Below are 20,223 nucleotides of genomic sequence, written 5' to 3' on the forward strand. Positions count from 1 at the left end.
CAGTATTACGCCCAATCCCCGGACTTTCTTCTACCCACCTACTGTGCAATATTTCATATTTAATACTTTTGATAACACTGATAATTCTGTGCAATTTCATTACTGTGCAATATCATTATTTCACATTGCGTATCACACTGTATACAAACCATATTTATCTTTATATATATACACTACTTATTTTATTCCATGTTGTTACATTACTCTTACGTACATGTTGACACTAGAAAAGGAGTTGCTTCAATCTTGTTGTACATGGTTATAATGACAATAAAAGGCATTCTATTCTAGTATGCAAAAAGAACTTAAACTACTTCAAAGTAGATTTTATTCTGGGCTACGGTAAATGATGTGGTAATCGGTGTATAAACTCCAGTACTTGCTGATACCAATACCAGCATTTTAGGCAGTATCGGAGGCTTTTCTGATACTGGTATCGGTATCGGAACATCTCTACGTACAACAAAACTGGTCCTTATCACATACAGTGAGATGAACTGGACTTCAGCGCAACCCTCACATACAACAAAGAAGACGGGTGGCCAAATCATCAACATCTAGTAGCCCCTTGGTCAAGGAAACTCAATGGGCCTCATTCACCAATATCTTCCTACGTTTTTTTTTCTTAAATTTGTTCCTAAGTTAAGTTCCTAAGAAAAGTCTACGTAAGTAAGTCTACGTCTGATACGTGTTCTTAAACAGCAGAATTGTTCGCAGGTGTATCCGCAAAAGGGCGCAGAACTGATGAAGTAAAAAAGAAAAGGCATACAAAAAGAAATACGCCATTGTGTGGTAGTCCTAGTCTGCAGAAATATGCACACTTTGGGTGTATAAATAGCATGATCAATCACTTATTATTGGATGGCAGGGTTCCCCCGTTAACATAATTGATTTTAATTGAAGGCAAAGCAAGGCAAGTTTATTTGTATAGGCCTAGCACAATTCATACACAATGGCAATTCAAAGTGCTTTACAAATGAGCAGAAGTTTAAGTTTATTATTAAAACAAGTACATATAATTATGTGTAAAATAATGAAAAAGATTAGTTACAAAATTGGAGAGAAATATTACATTTTAAATTAGAACGGCCGAAAATGGTATAACTACTTACTTTGCGCAAACATGTCAGATCTCAATTGTGCGTAAAAGTGCTCTTGAGTGTGCGTAGATTCTGTTCTTACCTAAGAACAAATCCCAAAATAAGAAAACATTGGTAAGTGCCAGAATCTACATGAAAACTGCTTAAGTGGGGTTTAAGAACAAATTTGTTCTGAAGATCGTTTGGTGAATGAGGCCCATTGTTTTAGAGAACACATTGATGAAGACCAGAATGCTGTTTTGTTGTTGTCTTTTATGACCTTTAATATATATATATATTATTTTTTTATTTTTATTTTTTCTTATCTTTTGGTACATATGTTCCTTTTCAGATTATATCGTTCAACAACAATTCAATTTAGGCTGCTCTATACACTCAAACCTGGGTGTCTTTATACCACAAATTTAAGGTACTTTTACTTTACTTGAGTCTTTTCTTTTCAAGCCAATTTCTACTTCTACTCCGCTACATCTCAGAGGGAAATCTTGTACTTTTTACTCCACTACATTAATCTGACAGTTTTAGTTACCAGTTACTTTACACATTAAGATTTTTGCACACAAAACAAAACGCATAAAATATGTTTTTTACTATAATGCGTAGTTTCTGTCGCCCCAATGAGGATTTCTAAGTAATGACAACAAAACTGTTGGTGTGTCTACATGATACAAGCCTTCCGTGACCGCGCATTGCCGCTCCCCCTCCCTGATATTAATGTTCATTAATATCAAAACGTTACGCACTAGTTAATAGACAGAACTGTTCTGCTTGTTTCCAGTTTCTATATTGAGGATTTTTCTGCATTGAGTACTTTTATTTGTAATACTTTAAGTACCTTTCCCTGATGATACTTTTACTTAAAGGTGCAGTAGGGAGGATTGTGAAGATCCAGGACTTAGCCAAAAGATTTGAACATTGACAACTTCTCAGTACCTCCCCCCTTTCCACTAAACCCCAAAACGGTCTCCTAAGCCCCCCCCCCCCCACAAGGGAGAATAAATGCACGTGCATGAGCAGTGATTGACACGCAGTTAGACACCTCCCCCCCTCCCCCCTGGCCCTGATTGGTGCATTTGTGATGGATTTTTGCAAATCATACTACAGGCTGTAGGTGGTGCCAGAGGAGCCAGATTTCTTTTTTAAATGACCTGCTTCATGTAGTGGAACATAGGGTCATTTTCAGCAAATATGACAGAAAGTTAGTTTTATAAGTCTTACCTACTGCACCTTTAAGTAAAGTTTTCAATGCAATACTTGTACTTGTAACAGAGTATTTTTATAGTGTGATATTAGTACTGCTACTTACGTTTTTGGTTGTTTTTAATGACCTTTAATACTGTAAATATTTCAAACTTTTGGTACACATGTGCATTTTCGGATTATATCGTTCAACAACAATTCAATTCAGGCTGCTTCATAAACTCAAAACTTTGTCTCTATGTACCACTGCTTTTTGGATGTCTCAACAATAGGGTGTTACAGTAAGTAACCCTTTGGTCTTCCAACTCCATGGACTCAATTTTCCTGCAGGTGCAAAGCCAGCGCTAAGGCAGATGTAGCTTTCATGCAGTTATTTTGGATGTATTTGCATTTGCACAAAGGTGTGAGCAGAGGTTGTGTTTATGCTGACAATGTGGCACATTGAGACAGGAAGATGAAGATGAAGCAGCTGTTACTGTGTTGAACACTAATGAGTATCCAAGCAACATAACATCCCCGAGACTAACTGCATTTAAAGAATAACAGTACAGGCTGGTGTTATGAAATAACTTCCAGTTAAACCAATGACGCGTTGTCTGTCAACTTGTGTTGATACTTTTTATTACGCTCTCAAAAATGAAGAACAGAAACTGCAGACTGAGCAGGAAAAAAAAAAGTCCTGACTCTCTCAACTGGTGTGAAATACTTATACTTATATTCCCAGAAATGAGTCAACGTCAGCTAACCAAATGGGGTTTAAATGGTTTAACTCGGAACTAGAGTAGAATTTCAAAGAAGTTTGGTCAAGCAGCTTGGGTGTTATGTCCTGTGTATTTCGTTGAAAGTTAATTAAAAGGAGCTCAGTGGCTCGTTTCCTGACTCAAGAGTCAAGACCAGTTGCATCATCATCATTATCAATGTTCATCATCTGTTTTGAAATGTTGAAGAAACAGCATTTAGTAATGATGCAGTTATTGATTGGTTTTCTTTTTATAATAAGTGTATTGCTTATCATCTGTAGTAATGCTATTTGTGTATTTTCTAAGGTCTAATAAACTGTATCAGGCTCTTCTCTAATTCAAAAGATAAAAAAGTTTGTTTTTCTATTATTAAAAAGTGTTTTTTTCTGATGCTGTCCTAAATTTAAACAACTCAATTGTGTCCATTCATCCTGTAAAACGTAACTATCCTAGTCTTTTATATCATATCATCAGTAGCAAATATGCACACAATGGTATTTGCAATCAGAAGATTTTAAATAAAATACCTCAAAAAATATATAGGCCTATCATTTTTGCATGTGTGCTTTTGCATTATTACTACTCAGCAGTTTTATCTTTATGTCACAGGGTCAATGTTTTTTTTTTTTATTGTTATTCGTAATGACCTACAGTAGTATAGATGTGTTATTGTTATTTTTTTTTTCATCAAAGTAGAAACCTGAATTTCTGCAGCTTCACATCAGCTGATAAGACTGAAGTTGAATCACATTATTGCTTGTCACTGCGACAAACTATTATGGTTAGTTTCATATCATGAGTCATTTCAGTATTTTGTATGAAGTTGAAAGTCTAGCCCTTAACTACTAGTGCTCTCTTTGATCTGATGTTATCTAACATTTAAAGAGACACCTCATCCTCACTGTGCAGTTGACAAATAACCATAAATATGCCAGTTTTAGATTTAACCAGCAAAATATGCATATATATGTACATTTCATAGAGAAGCATAGTGTTAAATACAGATCACTGTAAATAATGAAGTACTTTATTAATACCTCAATTCGATTCAAATCAAGCAAACAAACAAAAAAAGACTCTTGAAGTTACTGCCATAAAAGGCTGCATGAACTCACCAGTGCAGATTTGCAGGAGCGCAGTGAGAGGAGGACAATGAGGAACACAAGGAAGCCCCGAGCGTCTCTGGAGTGATCAATGCAGCTCACTGAGCTCAAGAGTTTAGGTGACAAAGAGAGGCATCTGCTAAAGGGGCTGTCCTACAACACACTAATGTGTTGTTGTTTTAGTGTCTGTGAGTTTGTGTGTGTGTGTGTGTGTGTGTGTGTTCCTGATTTAGGCTACCTTATGGGACACATTTCAGACTAAAGAGCAGTTAATGGGGGACAGCTTGTCCAATTGGGGACAAAAACCCATGTCCCCAATTGGGAAAAAAGTTGATTTTTGGATTGTTATGGTTAGGGTAGGTCTCCAGGAAATGTGTTTGTGTGCTTGTGTGTGTGTGTGTGTGTGTGTGTTGTGTGTGTGTGTGTGTGTGTGTGCACGCGTGATTTAGGCTACCTTCTGGGACACATTTCAGACTAAAGACCAATTAATGGTGCATGTTATGGCTAGGTTAGGTCTCCAGGAAATGTTTTTGTGTGTGTGTGTGTGTGTGTGTTCCTGATTTAGGCTACCTTATGGGACACATTTCAGACTAAGGATCAGTTATTGGGGACAGCTTGTCCATTTGGGGACAAAAAGCCATGTCCCCAATTGGGAAAAAGTTGATTTTTGCGTGTGAGTGCGTGCGTGGTTTATGTGGAAATCAGATAATATTATTCAGTTAGACTTTACTTGAAGTTTTCTACATAAGAGTGACATGACACTGTGGTTGCCGGTTAGCCCAGTTGGTAGAGCAGGCGCACATAAGCAGAGGTTTATTCCTCGACGCAGAAGGTCCAGGGTTTGAGTCCGACCTGTGATGGTTTTCCTGCATGTCTTCCCCCCTCTCTCTCCCCTTTCATATCTCAGCTTTCTTATCCAATAAAGGCAGAAATGCCCAATATATTTATAAAAAAAATAAGAAAGAGTGACAGGACACTGTCATGAACGTGTCATAAAACATTATAAACAAGTCATAAACATTTATGACAACACTATTTTAGTACGTGTCATTCGGTTTTGTCATGCCAAGTTATGGTTAGAGCTACAGTTCATGTGACATGACAGTGTCATGTCACTCTTATGTAGAAAACTCCAAGTGTTAGCTAATATTCTTGGTCAGTCAGCGGTCAGTTAGGCTTTAGCTGGAACTGTATCTCATGTGTGGTAAACATGGTAAAATAAGACTGAATTTGCTTCTTTCCTATTTGAAAAGTGCCTTTCTGTTCATGTTTAAATTCTGTCTTCTGTGCAATAACGCCGATGAAATTGCAAAAGTAATTCCATATTATTATTAACTCCAATTCGCTGACAAAAACACAATAAGGGTCTGGAACAAGGTCAGAGCTCACTTGGCAATTTGTTTCCTTCTTTTTCAGGTTTTACACCAATTTTAGAAAAGTATACATTTTCTCCAGGCAGAGTAAACGCAGATTTAAAGTTTAAGAAATATTTAAGAGAAAATGTTTGACCTGTTCAGTAAAAACAGCTTATTGTATTCCACCAAGTGTGAACAAATGCCAAAAGTATTTCTGGAAGACACTTTAAATGAGGAAATGTGTACTAGTTACACAGTAGTCACTTCCTAAACCCCTTCTGAATCTTTGGCAATGTATCAGAAATGCTCCTTTAACCCCCAAACCTCCGAGTGGGGGTGTCACTATACGTGTTTTATTTACAGCTTATCTGGCAGACGACAATGTAAAGAAACTGTAACTGTGGCTTACCAGCTGAAAACAAACAGGCCTTTATTGACAGGACAACAGAAGACATGAAAGGGGAAGAGAGAGAGAGGGGGAGTGACATGCAGCAAAGGGCCGCAGGTCGGAGTCGAACCCAGGCCCGCTGCGTTGAGGAGTAAACCTCCTCTATATATGGGCGCCCGCTCTACCAACAGAGCTATCCGTGCGCCCTACAGCCAAGTTTTTAAGCTGTTCAAAACAGGACATGTGATAGGATGTAATTTCAGTTGGACTTACATTGATGTCTTAAAATGCTCATACTATTCTTTTTGGCTTTTTCCCTTTCCCTTATTATATTGTGCATGTTATAGGTTTACAAAGTGAAAAAGCCCAAAGTCCACCCCAAAGGGACTTACCATCTCCAACAGAAAACACTGTTCACCAAATGCTCGCCTAGCTGCTAGCATGGCACGCCCTCATACTCTGCTTCTGACTGGCTAGTAGTCCTTACCTAGCTACTGCACATGTGCGACTCCCAACAAAGATGGAACAGAAGTGAGTCTCAACAGAATGTCTCACACTGTAGCTAAAACAGAGAGCTCAACACACAGGGGGAAAAGAGGAGCTGCAGCAATGTGCAGTACGACAAAAATATGTTTTTTGAAAATTAAACCACAAACCTATTCTGGTACAACCTCTAAATACAATTATGCACCCGAAAATGAGCATAATATGAGCACATTAAAGAGAGATCGATGCCCAAATCGATTTCAAAGACTCGAAATCGACACATACAACCGTTCTATTTACCACCGCACGGTGCCAGTTTTATATCTATTTAACGTAGTGGGCGCTGCTTAAACACGTAGTTAACGTTTTGAAGCATAACTAGTTAAGTTTAGGCAACACAAATACTTAAAACATAAGGTATAAGATAAATAAAATAAGTCACATAAAACTACTAAAATAAGGACATCATTGCATCACAGAATGAGGTCCGTAAAATTCAGTAAAGTGACAGTTGACTTTCAGTCAGACAGTTGACTGTGTTTTTTGGAGCCATCCACCCCGCCGTCCTTCCTCCTTACGCCTTTTCACCGCCAAGAATACAATAAATGTTATTGTCGGTTGTTACGATCAACCCACGCGGTTGGATTGTGTGCGCGTATAACACTGTGCTCTTAACACAATTAAAAAATAACTCGGCAGACACTTTTCTTATAACCTCGCTCAGAAGACGAGAAGTGATAGAATGTGGAAGAAGTGCAAAACACCTCTGGGTAAAAACGAAACACATCTTATCTGCACACAGTTTCCTTTGGACTTCCTCTTTGCCCACATCTGTGTATTGTACCTAAGTTCTCTTTATGGCTCATTTGAAACGGTCACGACTGAGGGTAAAATGGGTAGTGGATAGGGCTATATCATAAAAAAAAAAGAAATCCACCTGCCACAGTGGCCAAAAAAGTGAACTTGAGGCCCTGATTATAAGATAAACGAAAAAATCACCCAACCAAACCTGCTTCCTTTGCGGTGGTGTAGCCTATCTGCAAAGGAAGCAGGAAGTTGCGGTAAATAAAGTCAGTGAAACCACAGGTATGTGATGCTGTATGCAGGGCAGTCTGTATATAGAAACATGTATTGATGCATGGCTAGACGGTAATTCATTATATATATCAGTGTTTCCTCTATGTTGATTTGACCGTGGCGGCCCCCCACGGCAACATTTCTGCCCCCCCACGGTATCAGAAATAGGGCTGCGTTGTTAGAGTGCATGTCAGAGAATAGCGCGGACACGCGAGGGTAACTAGCCAGTTGAGATGGTGTGTGTACGTCCTTGAGAACTGTAAGTCGTATAAGTCATGTTGTCAGTTCATTTAACCTGGTCTTGCAAATTTAAATTAAGTTAGCTGGTGATTTTCGTTGTTTGTGTTCTTCACCTGCGAGCTAAATTGCACGTGGCTGTTGATTCGATAGAATAGCGATCGCTCATGTTTGTATTATAGGTGCATTATTTACATGCTGAAGTAGTTACACTGCATTAAGATAATGTCATTAATAGTGGGTTTATTGTTATTTGCTACAGAATGCTTAGCCTCTATGTCAAGATCAAAGTTGGCCTATATAGTAACTCAAAAAATACAGTTCAAAATCATAAAGGAAACACTGTATGTATGTGTGTGTATATATATATATATATATATATATATATATATATATATATATATATATATATATATATATATATATATATATATATATATATATATATATTCAACACTGATCTGATTATTATTCACCTGGTTGTGCATGTCTGGACCCGAGGCACATCATACTGGGAATGTATTAATTCATAAAAAAAAAACTCTAGCAATGGCTTTACAGAGCAATACAACGGTCAGTGCAACAACAGGCCTGTATTAAATCAAAGCCAAACCTGGACAGCAAACAATCCAGAGCAGTCAGTTAGAAGCCCAGTGACGCTCACAGAGAGAGTCACGAGTAAATGCTGTCTCTTCAAAAGTTGAGGATTTGGTAAATATATACTTCCATATTGTTTTGGTTAATTAGACTCAACACCAGTGGGAGCAGGACGACTTCCACTTTCATTGTTCTCATTAGTGCGTGGAGTTGGTCAGTGCCAGTGGTCCATGTCTTCCCCCTGTGTGTGCGCCTGGGTCTGTGCTGCAGCAGGCGGAGGAGGATTCAGCAGGTCGATGATCTGCCCTTCCTTGAGCTTCAGAACTGCCTGTTTCAGACTCCACCTGCGGGGAACGGCAAACACGGCTCAGGAACGGTGCATACCAAGCACTTGCAATGCTATACTGACAACATGGGCGGTAGGGCTGCACAATTAATCGCGATTTTATCGAAATCGCAATATAGGCTAGTGCGATATCCAAATCGCAGGCAAAATATGTGTCAAACCATTCCAAATTAATTATTGTGGTGTTGCAGAGACGTCCGCGGCCTACAAATCGTATCCTACAGACTAGAGAAAAAAAAAATCTTTGTTTGGTACAGATCCTCGCAAAAATCCCACTCTTAATTTTAATATTTTTAAATGAAAATGAGAATAATGATATAAAAATTATCACAATAAGATATTTTCCTCATATTGTGCAGCCCTAATGGGCGAGGGGGAAAAAAATTTATTCACATCTGTATAGGGATTTCTTTCGCAACGATTTTTAAAATGGATTATTTTCCCCAAAATCAAAATCAAAATCTTTATTTTAATTTTATTTTTTAACCAATGATTCACCTAAATGTTTTCTGTATATACGGTACCGTTGATGGTGAATACATCATACTGTATCTGTTTCTAGCAAAACAGACCGAAAGCAGAAAATGCAGAAAATCCATGTTATGTTATTCTTTACAAATGAAATAAATGTCAGACTGACTGACTGACTGACATTTGATGCACATTCTTTTTTTAGAAAACAATTAGTCTTTAGAAATGTCTCGGCGATGTGGAACCCATTCATTTCCTACTTCTCTTCTATCAATGCCACTGGGATCACTCCCATTCTGCATTTGTTCCCAGCTGACACTCTGGAGACAAGCCCCCCTTATTTATTCATGTCAGTTTAATTATGATTTTATTTTCATAGTTTTTTCCCCCGCTACTCATGCTTGGTGTGACAGTAACAGTATAGCTTTATTTTCCAATCAAATACATACAATTGCCATAGAGGATATTATTGTTGTTCGTTATGTAGTTTGGTGCCATCTGTATGTCTGTCATACATTGTCCACTAACAAAAATGAAACTAAAGTTACATAAAAAGAGATTGTGATGCTGTTTTGCCCTCATTGCTCTCCTTGAAGTTTGCTGGAGGTAATGTAGCCCCCAGCGACGTGACATCATGACTTTGCGTAAACATACACGCCACTTTCCTAAAGCCAAATGGCGTGTTATCTGTACGCACTTTGAGCTATCCACGTGTATGTCTACGCTGTATACAGCGGATGGAAGCATACACACCACGTGGCGTCGCCACGTTGCGTGTTATCGCAAGAACGTGACGTACTTTCGCGAGAACGTGACGTACTTTCGCGAGAACGTGACGTACTTTCGCGAGAACGTGACGGACGTACTTTCGCGAGAACGTCACACGCGTGTAAAAAAAAAGAAACAAAAAAAGGTTGGGTTTAGGAAAAGAACACTAGGAAAGGCTTTAGTAACACAAAAAAAACGACAAAAACATGAAAAAAAAACGACAAAAACACAACGTGACCAACGTCTTAGGAAAACAATTAACGGTTGGGTTTAGGTAAGAAACCCTGGGGAAGGCTTAAAAAAATAATAGAAAAAAACACCTGCTAAAAAACGCCACACGCGGGACGTGATCTGGGTGAAAGTCCTGTGTTTTACCCATCCGCCACCCGACCAACCTCCCTCCATACTACTCGCTACGGTGAAAATTCACACGTAATGTAGTGGCGGCCAGGGTGCGAACTACGGGGGAGCAAGGGGGAGCTTGGCTCCCCTTAATAAGACATGGGCTCCCCTGAAAACGTGATTAGTGAAATTTTGGGGTCATGCTTGTGTCACTTTGACGTGCAATTTCAGTTTTGTATTAGCAAAATTAGGATTATTATGTGTAAAATTGCTAAAATATGATTCATTCATACATGACGGCGATTTAAACCTGATTCACTTCAATAAAGATAACTATACATGCTATTCGTGTCATAAGCATCAAGGCGTGGCGGCGCTGCGGTGCAAATTCAACTCACGTTTAGTACTTGTTAACTCAGACATTCGTAGGAAAAATATAAGGGGCAACGCAAGAAGAAGCTGAAGAAATAACGTCCTCTCTGGCTGAAGATGGAGGTGGTAACAGCTCGTCAGAGGCCGGTCACCATCCTAGCCCCTCTTGCTCATCTCTCCCGTTAAATTGGAACAGCCAGCAGTGGAGAGACTGGAAGAGCCCGTATACGTGGCTGTTTGTTAAGGATGGAAGCTTGGGGTGCGTCACTTCATTGAACGGGGGAATTCTGGTATTCTTCGGTAGCCTGAGTAACTTTAACTGTTGTTCATGTGAAATCTGAAAGACAGCCTGATGCTTTGTTTATCGACTATTTGTGGGTGGCTGTTTGACCTAGCTATTCCTGTTGATAAAGTATAATAGGGTCAATCCTGTATAGTGCATACACTTAGCGGTTATGTAACTTTGTAAGTCATTGTAAGCCGCAAGCGCACACCCCAGGGCTCCCCCAAAGGCCACGGTATAATTCGAACACTGGTGGCAGCCAAACTGCGTTGATAAACATGCTAAAAAGCGATTATGCGTCTTGATAACACGCCAAAAGGGCGTACGAATTGGCGTGTCATACATACGCCACTTTATGAGATCAGTCTGCCCCCAGGATGTTTTATGTGGAGCCAGCACTGCACCAGACTCAGTTTAAGAAATAACCTTTTACGTGCTAATTTGCTACATTGCTGCATAAGCAACGGGTCATACAGCAGGCTAGATTAGGACGCAACTTGGCCGTGTGTGGTCTGATTTATTTGGCATGCAGTGAACACACACCAGTCATAAGTTTTTTGTTTGAATGAAAACTCAACTCCTGACATCTGCTCCTGCTGTTCCTCCCCACGGTTTTGGAGGAAGGAAATGACAGGAGTAACAGGCGAACCGGCTTTGAAAGTGGCAGACTTGTCTTTCTAAATAAATGTGATGCAGTGGATGTGTAGGTGGTTATTTGTTTCTGTATTTATATTTGGAAATAAATCTTTTTTCTCTGATCTCTGATTCTTTTGTAATTTAGAATACCAAGAATGCTTCTTATGTGGTTGTGTATCTACATCTGCAAAGGAAGCAGGAAGTTGCGGTAAACTAAGTCACTGAAACCCCAGGTTTGTGCCATGCTGTATGCAGGGCAGTCTGTATATTGATGCACGGCTAGAGGGTAAAAAAAATATCCTGTTATTTCAAAAAGTAACTGATAAACAAGCTATTTAAATAAATAAATAAAAAACTTTAAAGAAACTTAAATTTGAGAGCAGAATGAGGTGATAAAATGTGTTACCAGAATGTACTCACCTGTTGGTGTCAGGGTCTCTGACTGAAGACGTATACAGATAACCTCCAGTTTGTGAACCAGTCACAGGGATCTTTATCTGCAACACAATGCAAAGTCCAATTAATCTAGTATTTAGTAAAGCGTGGAGAGATATCAGAGCTCATCACAATGACGAAAGATACACAACATATGAAAGACCTACTGCCACACAACATCAGTAAAGGCTCTGACGCACCAACCCGACAGCCGACCGTAGGTAGAAGAGGCCGTCTGACTGATCAGTCTCCTCGAGTTGGCCAAAAGAGTACCTCGGAACACAACGAAGCGACACCGACTGGAGCGTACGTTCTGCACGTGCGCGAGACGTAATACGTCTCCATAACAGCAGGCGGCACTAATCTGTATTGTCGCCCAAAAAAAAATTAAAACCGGCAGCTGATTGGACGAACGCGTCACATGGGTCCGGCTTCTTGCTGAATGTGTCTTCATTTCAGATCGACAAAGGTCAGTTTAAGAGATTTCCGTCAGATGTTTTGAGAGGCGTTTGTCACGCTCAACCCCGCTCGTCATTTCCTGTACTTGGTCATTGAGTCCGACCGCCCACTGGCCGATTCAACTAGTCAAATCGGCCCAAATGAACGCCGTCGGCTCCTCCGACTGACGACGGCACGGAACACACCGAACAGACTCGAGTCACCGACCGGTGACAGGACAGGCCCAGATTATCCATAAGGGCACTTGGGCCAGTGCCCAGGGGCACCAACCATTCACAACCAGTGGGGGGGCACCACATGACACAAGCTTTAACAATATTTTCCGTAAATTGTTATATTTTTCACTTGAAATTGTTGAAAGACCATACATTACTAGTTTATGAACAACAATAATAATACATTATAAATAAATCAATAATACATGACCACTATCACTCCCCTCCCCAATCTGTCAGAGTTGAGTTGGTCCACAAGTACACCAAATGTATCATTTTTGGGGAGGGGGGGGGGTTTAACAATAATCAAAAGTGGCCGGTTTAACCCCCCGAAAATTTTTATCATAATGATGAATGTAAAATATTAACTGTTCTAAAAAAAATGAGAAGTGGTGAGACTTGGTTGCGCCCAACCTTTCTCTTTGTTTTTCAAGCACACTCCATGGCGGGTGCGCTTCGTGAGTTTATTCAGTATGCAGAGTGTAAAAGTGTAAAAGTCCGGTCCACAGTGTGCGCTTCTTTTCCTAGAACTCGTATATCTTGCAGAGGACTTTGTGCAATAAATCCATATTCATGGACGGGGGCCTTTGAGGTATAGTGCCCAGGGGCACCACATTGTCTTAATACGGGCCTGCCGACGGACGATAATCGGGTTGGTGTGTCAGCGCCTTAACACCAACACATATTCCGAGAGGATATTAGTGGAGGCATGGCAACTAAATTAAGAACAATAAGAGGAGTTACTGAGTCCAAACATCGTGACCTGTGTTCCCATTGCAGTAATGATCCAACTTGGAAGTTTAGGACAATTACAAGGACAAGATAGCAAAAACAAACATTTGCACAGTGACGCCCAGTCGCCAGTACGGGTACGGGTACGGTTACCGCTGACCGAAACACAGTACCTGTGCAGTGCGCTGATCTATGCGGTTGTTTCTGTCACTCAGATGGATGTTGTGGACTTTTAAAGGCGGGGCGCCCAGGCTTTCCATGGCAACTGGACATGCCTCCAGTTTCTGCAGAGCCAGTCTGTGGTAGTCTGACTCAGCAAACTTCTCTGATTGGATGGGTAGACCGAGGGGAGAGGTACAAAAAAGTGGAAGAGGGTTATAAAATAATAAGTGAAAAGTGCTAAAATAACTGTTGAAATGTTGAAGTGTAATGACTGTGAGCAGTTGAACTTCTCGTTCAAAAACTATTAGATGAAAGCAGTGCACCTGTCAGTTAAGGACTAAAAAAAAAGATGAGAGCAGTTGAACGGTTAGTTGACATGTAGCAACTCTGACAGAAGTTGAAGGCTGCATTCACACACACACACACACACACACACACACACACACACACACACACACACACACACACACACACACACACACACACACACACACACACACACACACACACACACACACACACACACACACACACACACACAGCGCTGGTCATCCTGCGGTGAAAAGTTGAGACTGATTCAACATTTGGAGAGACGCAACCCAACGTCGTCCTGCGGGGACTACTCACATAACCAGCAATCAGACCTGTCAGTCTGTTTTCAGGCGGTGTGACAGTCCCTTATAGTAAACAGGAAACACCACTGCCTCTATCACTGCCACAAGAAAGTTTTAAAACCCTTTGAGGGTAAAAACAAAAAGGAAACACAAGCACTGAACTTCTCAGGAGTTTGTGTAACAGCTGACTGTTCTCTTCAGACAAATTGCGCATCACCCCAGTCATCCCCTCTACCCCTTTTTCACACTGCTTCCATCAGGACGCAGATACAGGTCCTCAGCCTGGAGACGGGTCCGCTACAGTAGCCTAAGGGTTTTGTACCTTCTGCCATATCATCCCTAAATGAAGCTCCCCAGCGGTGACTGTAATGTGTGTGTGTTACTAATATGTTGCATGCTGCCCACAAGGGGTGCCAGTGGAACGGACTGGAGGGACCTGTGCATTACAGGGTGATTGGGATGAAGGGGTCTATGTTTACTGTATGTGTATGCATGTAAGGCCCTGTACAGACTGTGAAAACAAATTTCCCCAGTGGACAATAAAGACTATCTATCTATCTATCTATCTATCTATCTATCTATCTATCTATCTATCTTTCTCAGAAAACAATAATTGTGAAATATAAAGTCTACTTGTTCCAGATTTGGGGAATAAATAACACAAACAACAGTCATACAAATAGGCCATTTAAGTGATGCACACACGGCCGCACAACCCCTGTGGCGAGTCATCGCTTCCCTTTCTATGGTCTGCGCATGCCCTAAACCCCCTTTCTCACATACAAACTCAAACACTAGAGGCACACCAGGCTGTCATTCACACCCCATTTGTACTCACTCTGCTGCAGATAGTACATGGTGCCGATCCCACCCCCGGTCAGCACGGTTGTGAAGATGGCGAGCTGCTGGAGATGACTGGTGGACACCCTCATCTTCGCTTCCTTCCCTATAAGGCCACACGGGCGGTCAGTTTACTGGGAATAATGCATGCTGGGAACACTTTCCTGACTGTTTTTGCAATGAAATGGTTCTCATGTCATAAGTAACTGAGAATACATTCTTTATCACTGGAGAGTGAATAGAATAGAATTACTTTTATTGTCATTATACACATGTACATTTAGATTAAAAGCAAATCCTTTTCCAGTGACAACATGTACGTAAAATAAATATAACAACATGGAATAAAATAAGTAGTGCAAAAAAATTAAAAAAAAAGGGGGATAAGGTGCACAGTTCTGGGACGTTTTATACATATATATATATAAAAAAAAATGGTTTCAGTGCGATATGCAGTGTGGGTTATTGCACATAATTTGAATATTGCCCAATAGTGGTGATCATATTCAATGAGTAATGATACTGCACATAATGAATTGTAGTTCCTTCATACATATTGAGTTTGGGGCACTGAAAAAGCAACTCAGCAGTAGCTGAAGATCTTTCCTATGCTGACCCCCAGTGGTTGAAGGTCAGACAATTAGTGGAGAATAAACCGTGTCCTATAAGCGTCATTTCGTTCACCAGCCAAAGTGCTAGTTAATGTTTAAATTTGACTAGCCACTCAATAGATTACCATTGTTTTTAATGGCTGGTGAGTAAAGGAAATCTACCAGCCCCTTGCATATTTTACCAGCATTTGGCTGGTAGTTGGTGCTAACTTTGAAGCCTGGTGTCATACCAGATAATTAGTCTAGGTGAGTCTTGTCTATGGTATATATATATATATATACACTCACTGTATCTCCAATTATACAAACCAAAACAGAAAAGCCAGATACAGCTCATATAAAAAGTATTAACTGCACATGGAAGATTGCATGTTTTTTGTTATTTTTTACAACACTGAATCAAAGTAAATTTAAAGTGACTTTTTTAAAGTGATCGAGAGACTCTTTAATGCCAAAGTGGAAAACGTTCTATACAAAGTGATCTAAATTATTTGTAAGTATATAAAACAAGAGACATGTTCGTTCACCCCATTAAAAAGGACAGACCTAAGCCATAGTGCAGCCACTTGGTTTCATGGTATGGTTATTCATACGGCCATATGTCATGGCAAGAGCGTAGGTCTGGTTTAAACATTTGTAGTAACACATTATAACCAGGGGGTCTGGGGGTCCTCCCCTGCACCCCCATAACAGTTTGAGCAATCCAATACTTAATTTCCGGCACAGTGGTCAATTTAATATATTTAATTACATTAAGGAAATTATTTGTATTAATTATTCTCCTGTATTGTACACTTGGTCTTATTTTTTTTTATAGGGGTAGACTTACACACACACACACACACACACACACACACACACACACACACACACACACACACACACACACACACACACACACACACACACACACACACACGACTATTAGCGCTCCGTGTCCATTCACTGATCTGCACACAAATAGTTGAGATTCACAAAAATGTTGCTATTGAAAAATAAGTACAAATACATAACGTTACTGCTGGTAAATTAGTCACATATACCGATTTAACGTCACAGATAACGTTACAAACCACTGCATGCATTCGTGCATTACGAGCTACTTTAACTATTATCAGTATTGTGCCTACATTTTCAGCTCACTTGAAACAACATTTTTAAAACATTCTCACCTTGCATGCACGGCGGTAGGACGACTCTGCTCTGCTCTGTTTACATCCGTATACGTCACACAGATTGTCGCCAATTGGATGAGGGTGCGCTGCATTATTAGTCAGGCATGTCCCGCCATGTTTTAAGCAGGCAAGCGGCGTCGAGTATCACTGTTTTGATTTCATCCTTTGAAGTTGGGACAATGGTGTTCTCTTAATGCATGCATGATGCATCCATATGTCAATGGTTGGGACAGGTTAGCCGTGCAGCATAGGTTACTCCTAAACATGTTTTATATGCTCTGACCCTATGTATGTATATATATAATAATAATAATAATACATAAGTTTTATATAGCGCTTTACATGGAACTCAAAGACGCTTTACAAACAAAAGAAAGAAAGAAAGAAACAAACAAACAAACAAGATAAGTAAATTATGGATAGGCCAATTGAAACAAGTGAGTTTTGAGCAGTAAGACCATCGGTATCTTAATATGGGCGTCAGTTTGGTTTGATATGTGCATTTTCAGAAGTGCCTGGGTACATGACACCATATATACATAATAAAGGCCTTTATATATATCTATGCATGACACGGTTTTTTTTTTTACTCTCTTTCGCGCAGGTCATGTTTTGAAAGACGCTGTCCTGTAGCTTACTAATGTAAATGAATAAAAATGTATACAAAAATGTGATGATTTCTGAGGTGTATTGTCATACAGCATCGCTACCAATTACACCACATTTCCGACACGTTTTGTGAAGAAGAAAGCCTTAAAGGTCCCATGACATGGTGCTCTTTGGATGCTTTTATATAGACCTTTCCCCTAATACTGTATCTGAAGTCTCTTTTATATAGACCTTAGTGGTCCCCTAATCTGAAGTCTCTTTTATATAGGCCTTAGTGGTCCCCTAATACTGTATCTGAAGTCTCTTTTATATAGGCCTTAGTGGTCCCCTAATACTGTATCTGAAGTCTCTTTTATATAGACCTTAGTGGTCCCCTAATACTGTATCTGAAGTCTCTTTTATATAGGCCTTAGTGGTCCCCTAATCTGAAGTCTCTTTTATATAGGCCTTAGTGGTCCCCTAATACTGTATCTGAAGTCTCTTTTATATAGGCCTTAGTGGTCCCCTAATACTGTATCTGAAGTCTCTTTTATATAGACCTTAGTGGTCCCCTAATACTGTATCTGAAGTCTCTTTTATATAGGCCTTAGTGGTCCCCTAATCTGAAGTCTCTTTTATATAGGCCTTAGTGGTCCCCTAATACTGTATCTGAAGTCTCTTTTATATAGGCCTTAGTGGTCCCCTAATACTGTATCTGAAGTCTCTTTTATATAGACCTTAGTGGTCCCCTAAAACTGTATCTGAAGTCTCTTTTATATAGACCTTAGTGGTCCCCTAATACTGTATCTGAAGTCTCTTTTATATAGACCTTAGTGGTCCCCTAATACTGTATCTGAAGTCTCTTTTATATAGGCCTTAGTGGTCCCCTAATACTGTATCTGAAGTCTCTTTTATATAGGCCTTAGTGGTCCCCTAATACTGTTCCTGAAGTCTCTTTCCCGAAATTCAGCCTTGGTGCAGAATTAATCTTATTTGTTTGGCCTTTTCTTGCTTAGATTTTGTAAAAAAGTATCGAGAAATAGTCACAGTAAAATCCATTGACCTATAGTTACTGTAACCAGGAAATAAGTCTGAGGTTATTTGCGAGGTGTCTGCCAGTCAGTTTATGTTATGTTAGCAAGCAAACTTTAGCACAACTGCCTAAAGTGCTGCTTGCTGGCGAAGTGCTAATTTCAAAACGTTACTGACATATAGACACTTTACAACCGGATAACCCCGTCATTGGAACCACAATATGTCTGAGTTTGTTTGCAACGCAATTATGTCAGGGAACTAGCATGTTGCTACTCCCCACCATGGTGTGAACTATACTGGGAAGCTTGGCTCCCCTTAATAAGACATGGGCTCTCCTGAAAACGTGATTGGGGGGCTGTCTGTGTCATTTTGATGTGCAATTTCAGTTTTGTGTAATGTGATGATCGTGGATTATTATTATGTGTAAAATTGCAAAGATATCATTCATTCATGTATGACGGCGATTTAAACCTGATTCACTTCAATAAAGATAACTATACATGCTGTTCTTGTCATCAGCACCAAGGCGTGGTGGCGCTGCGGTTCAAATTCAACTCATGTTTAGTAGGCCTACGTGTTAACTCAAAGATTCCTAGAAAAAATATAAATGTTGGAGGCCATTAATCGGCGTGCAAAGTCTTGAAACTTGAAATCCATTCTGCAGTTAGCATATAACCATGGCAATCATTTAGGTTTTGACTAAGAAAATGACGTTAGCACGACTGATTCACCTGCTGCAATCCCTGTTGGCACACCTCCCCCCGGGGTGACAACGCAAGAAGTAGCTGAAGAAATAATGTCCTCTCTGGCTGAAGATGGTGGTGGTAACATCCTAACCCCTGAGGCCTCTGACGAGCTGACAGGAGCAAATGCAGAGAGGAGCATATGCTCCTCTCTGCATATGCTCCTCTCTCCCGTTAAATTGGAACAGCCAGCAGTGGAGAGACTGGAAGAGTCCATATACATGGCTGTTTGTCAACTTGCGAGAGATCATCTATTGATTGATGGAATAGCTGACAGTATAACGCCTTTGCATCTTGAGCAAAGTCACACTTGGCCATTGGCTGTATCCTTTGGTTTTAGTCAGAATAGATGCAAGTAACAGCTGCATGTTTTTCACTTCACCTTTTCACATTTTAATAGCAAAGCTCTTGTTGTTTATTTTCAGGCTGGAGGCAATTCCTGGTTTTTGTTTGCAGGGTAAAAGTTGAAGCTCAAACGGAACATGTTAGAGACCGTTTCCCCTGCAGGGAGGTCAGGAACTAAAACCTAAGTGTTGCTCCTCCAAGAGGCCTCAGGCAATACTGTAACCACAGTCTGCACACACTGTGGACACACAGAACTTTGGTCAAATGTTAACACGCTTCTGGCAAAATGGTTAAGGGTGGAAGCTTGGGGTGCGTCCCTTAGACCTGATTGAACAGAGTAATTATTCTTTGGTAGCCTGGGTAACAAGAGTGGGCAGTTTGTATCCATCTTATCTATAGTTCCCAGCCCATACAACTCAGTGGGTGTATCTCTAACTGATTCTGAGTTCATGAGGTAAGCCTACTGAACTGGACATGGACTTTGCCATGCACTGCATGTTTAAACAAATGTATTTGAGCATATTTACTTTCCAAAACAAGATAAGCAAAAGCCCAAGCAATAGCATGTGTTGATGTGGCTTTCCTTGACGTGTTGTTTCTGGTAAATCAATCAATCAATCAATCAATCAATCAAAAAGGATTTGTGAATAGCTTGAATGATGAAACTTTGAGGGGCCAGGAGGCTGAAACAGCTGAACATGACTTTGTGTCATGCAGAAAATGTACACAAGAACAGAAAGAAATGGTCACACAATGAGAGAAAATAGG

The 20,223-nt window shown here is 40.2% G+C and overlaps 2 protein-coding genes across 3 annotated transcripts in view; both read right to left on the minus strand.

The window, feature by feature from the left end:
* The window catches only part of ccr12a (chemokine (C-C motif) receptor 12a), a 6,661-nt gene extending 1,732 nt beyond the window's left edge, over positions 1-4,929 (minus strand). Inside the window, exons 1-2 of one of the 2 annotated variants that reach the window (XM_039815671.1) lie at positions 4,156-4,929; positions 1,113-1,182 (exon numbers count right to left, since the gene is read on the minus strand). In XM_039815671.1, the coding sequence (XP_039671605.1) occupies positions 1,113-1,125 (13 nt within the window). In that variant the 5' untranslated portion in view covers positions 1,126-1,182; positions 4,156-4,929. The remainder of the gene's footprint in view (positions 1-1,112; positions 1,183-4,155) is intronic. The other variant, XM_039815672.1, reaches the window with a different exon arrangement.
* A 3,331-nt stretch (positions 4,930-8,260) lies between these two features.
* Positions 8,261-16,825, minus strand: LOC120568280 (cytochrome c oxidase assembly factor 1 homolog). The gene is made up of 5 exons (XM_039815674.1): positions 16,742-16,825; positions 14,957-15,064; positions 13,516-13,667; positions 11,922-11,998; positions 8,261-8,627 (listed from the first exon to the last, which is right to left on the minus strand). Exons 1-5 carry the CDS (start codon positions 16,746-16,748, stop codon positions 8,498-8,500), a joined length of 474 nt encoding a protein of 157 aa, XP_039671608.1. The 5' UTR covers positions 16,749-16,825; the 3' UTR covers positions 8,261-8,497.
* Positions 16,826-20,223: the final 3,398 nt, after the last annotated feature.

The sequence above is a fragment of the Perca fluviatilis genome, chromosome 11 (genome assembly GCF_010015445.1).
Source record: "Perca fluviatilis chromosome 11, GENO_Pfluv_1.0, whole genome shotgun sequence".
NCBI lineage: Eukaryota > Metazoa > Chordata > Actinopteri > Perciformes > Percidae > Perca > Perca fluviatilis.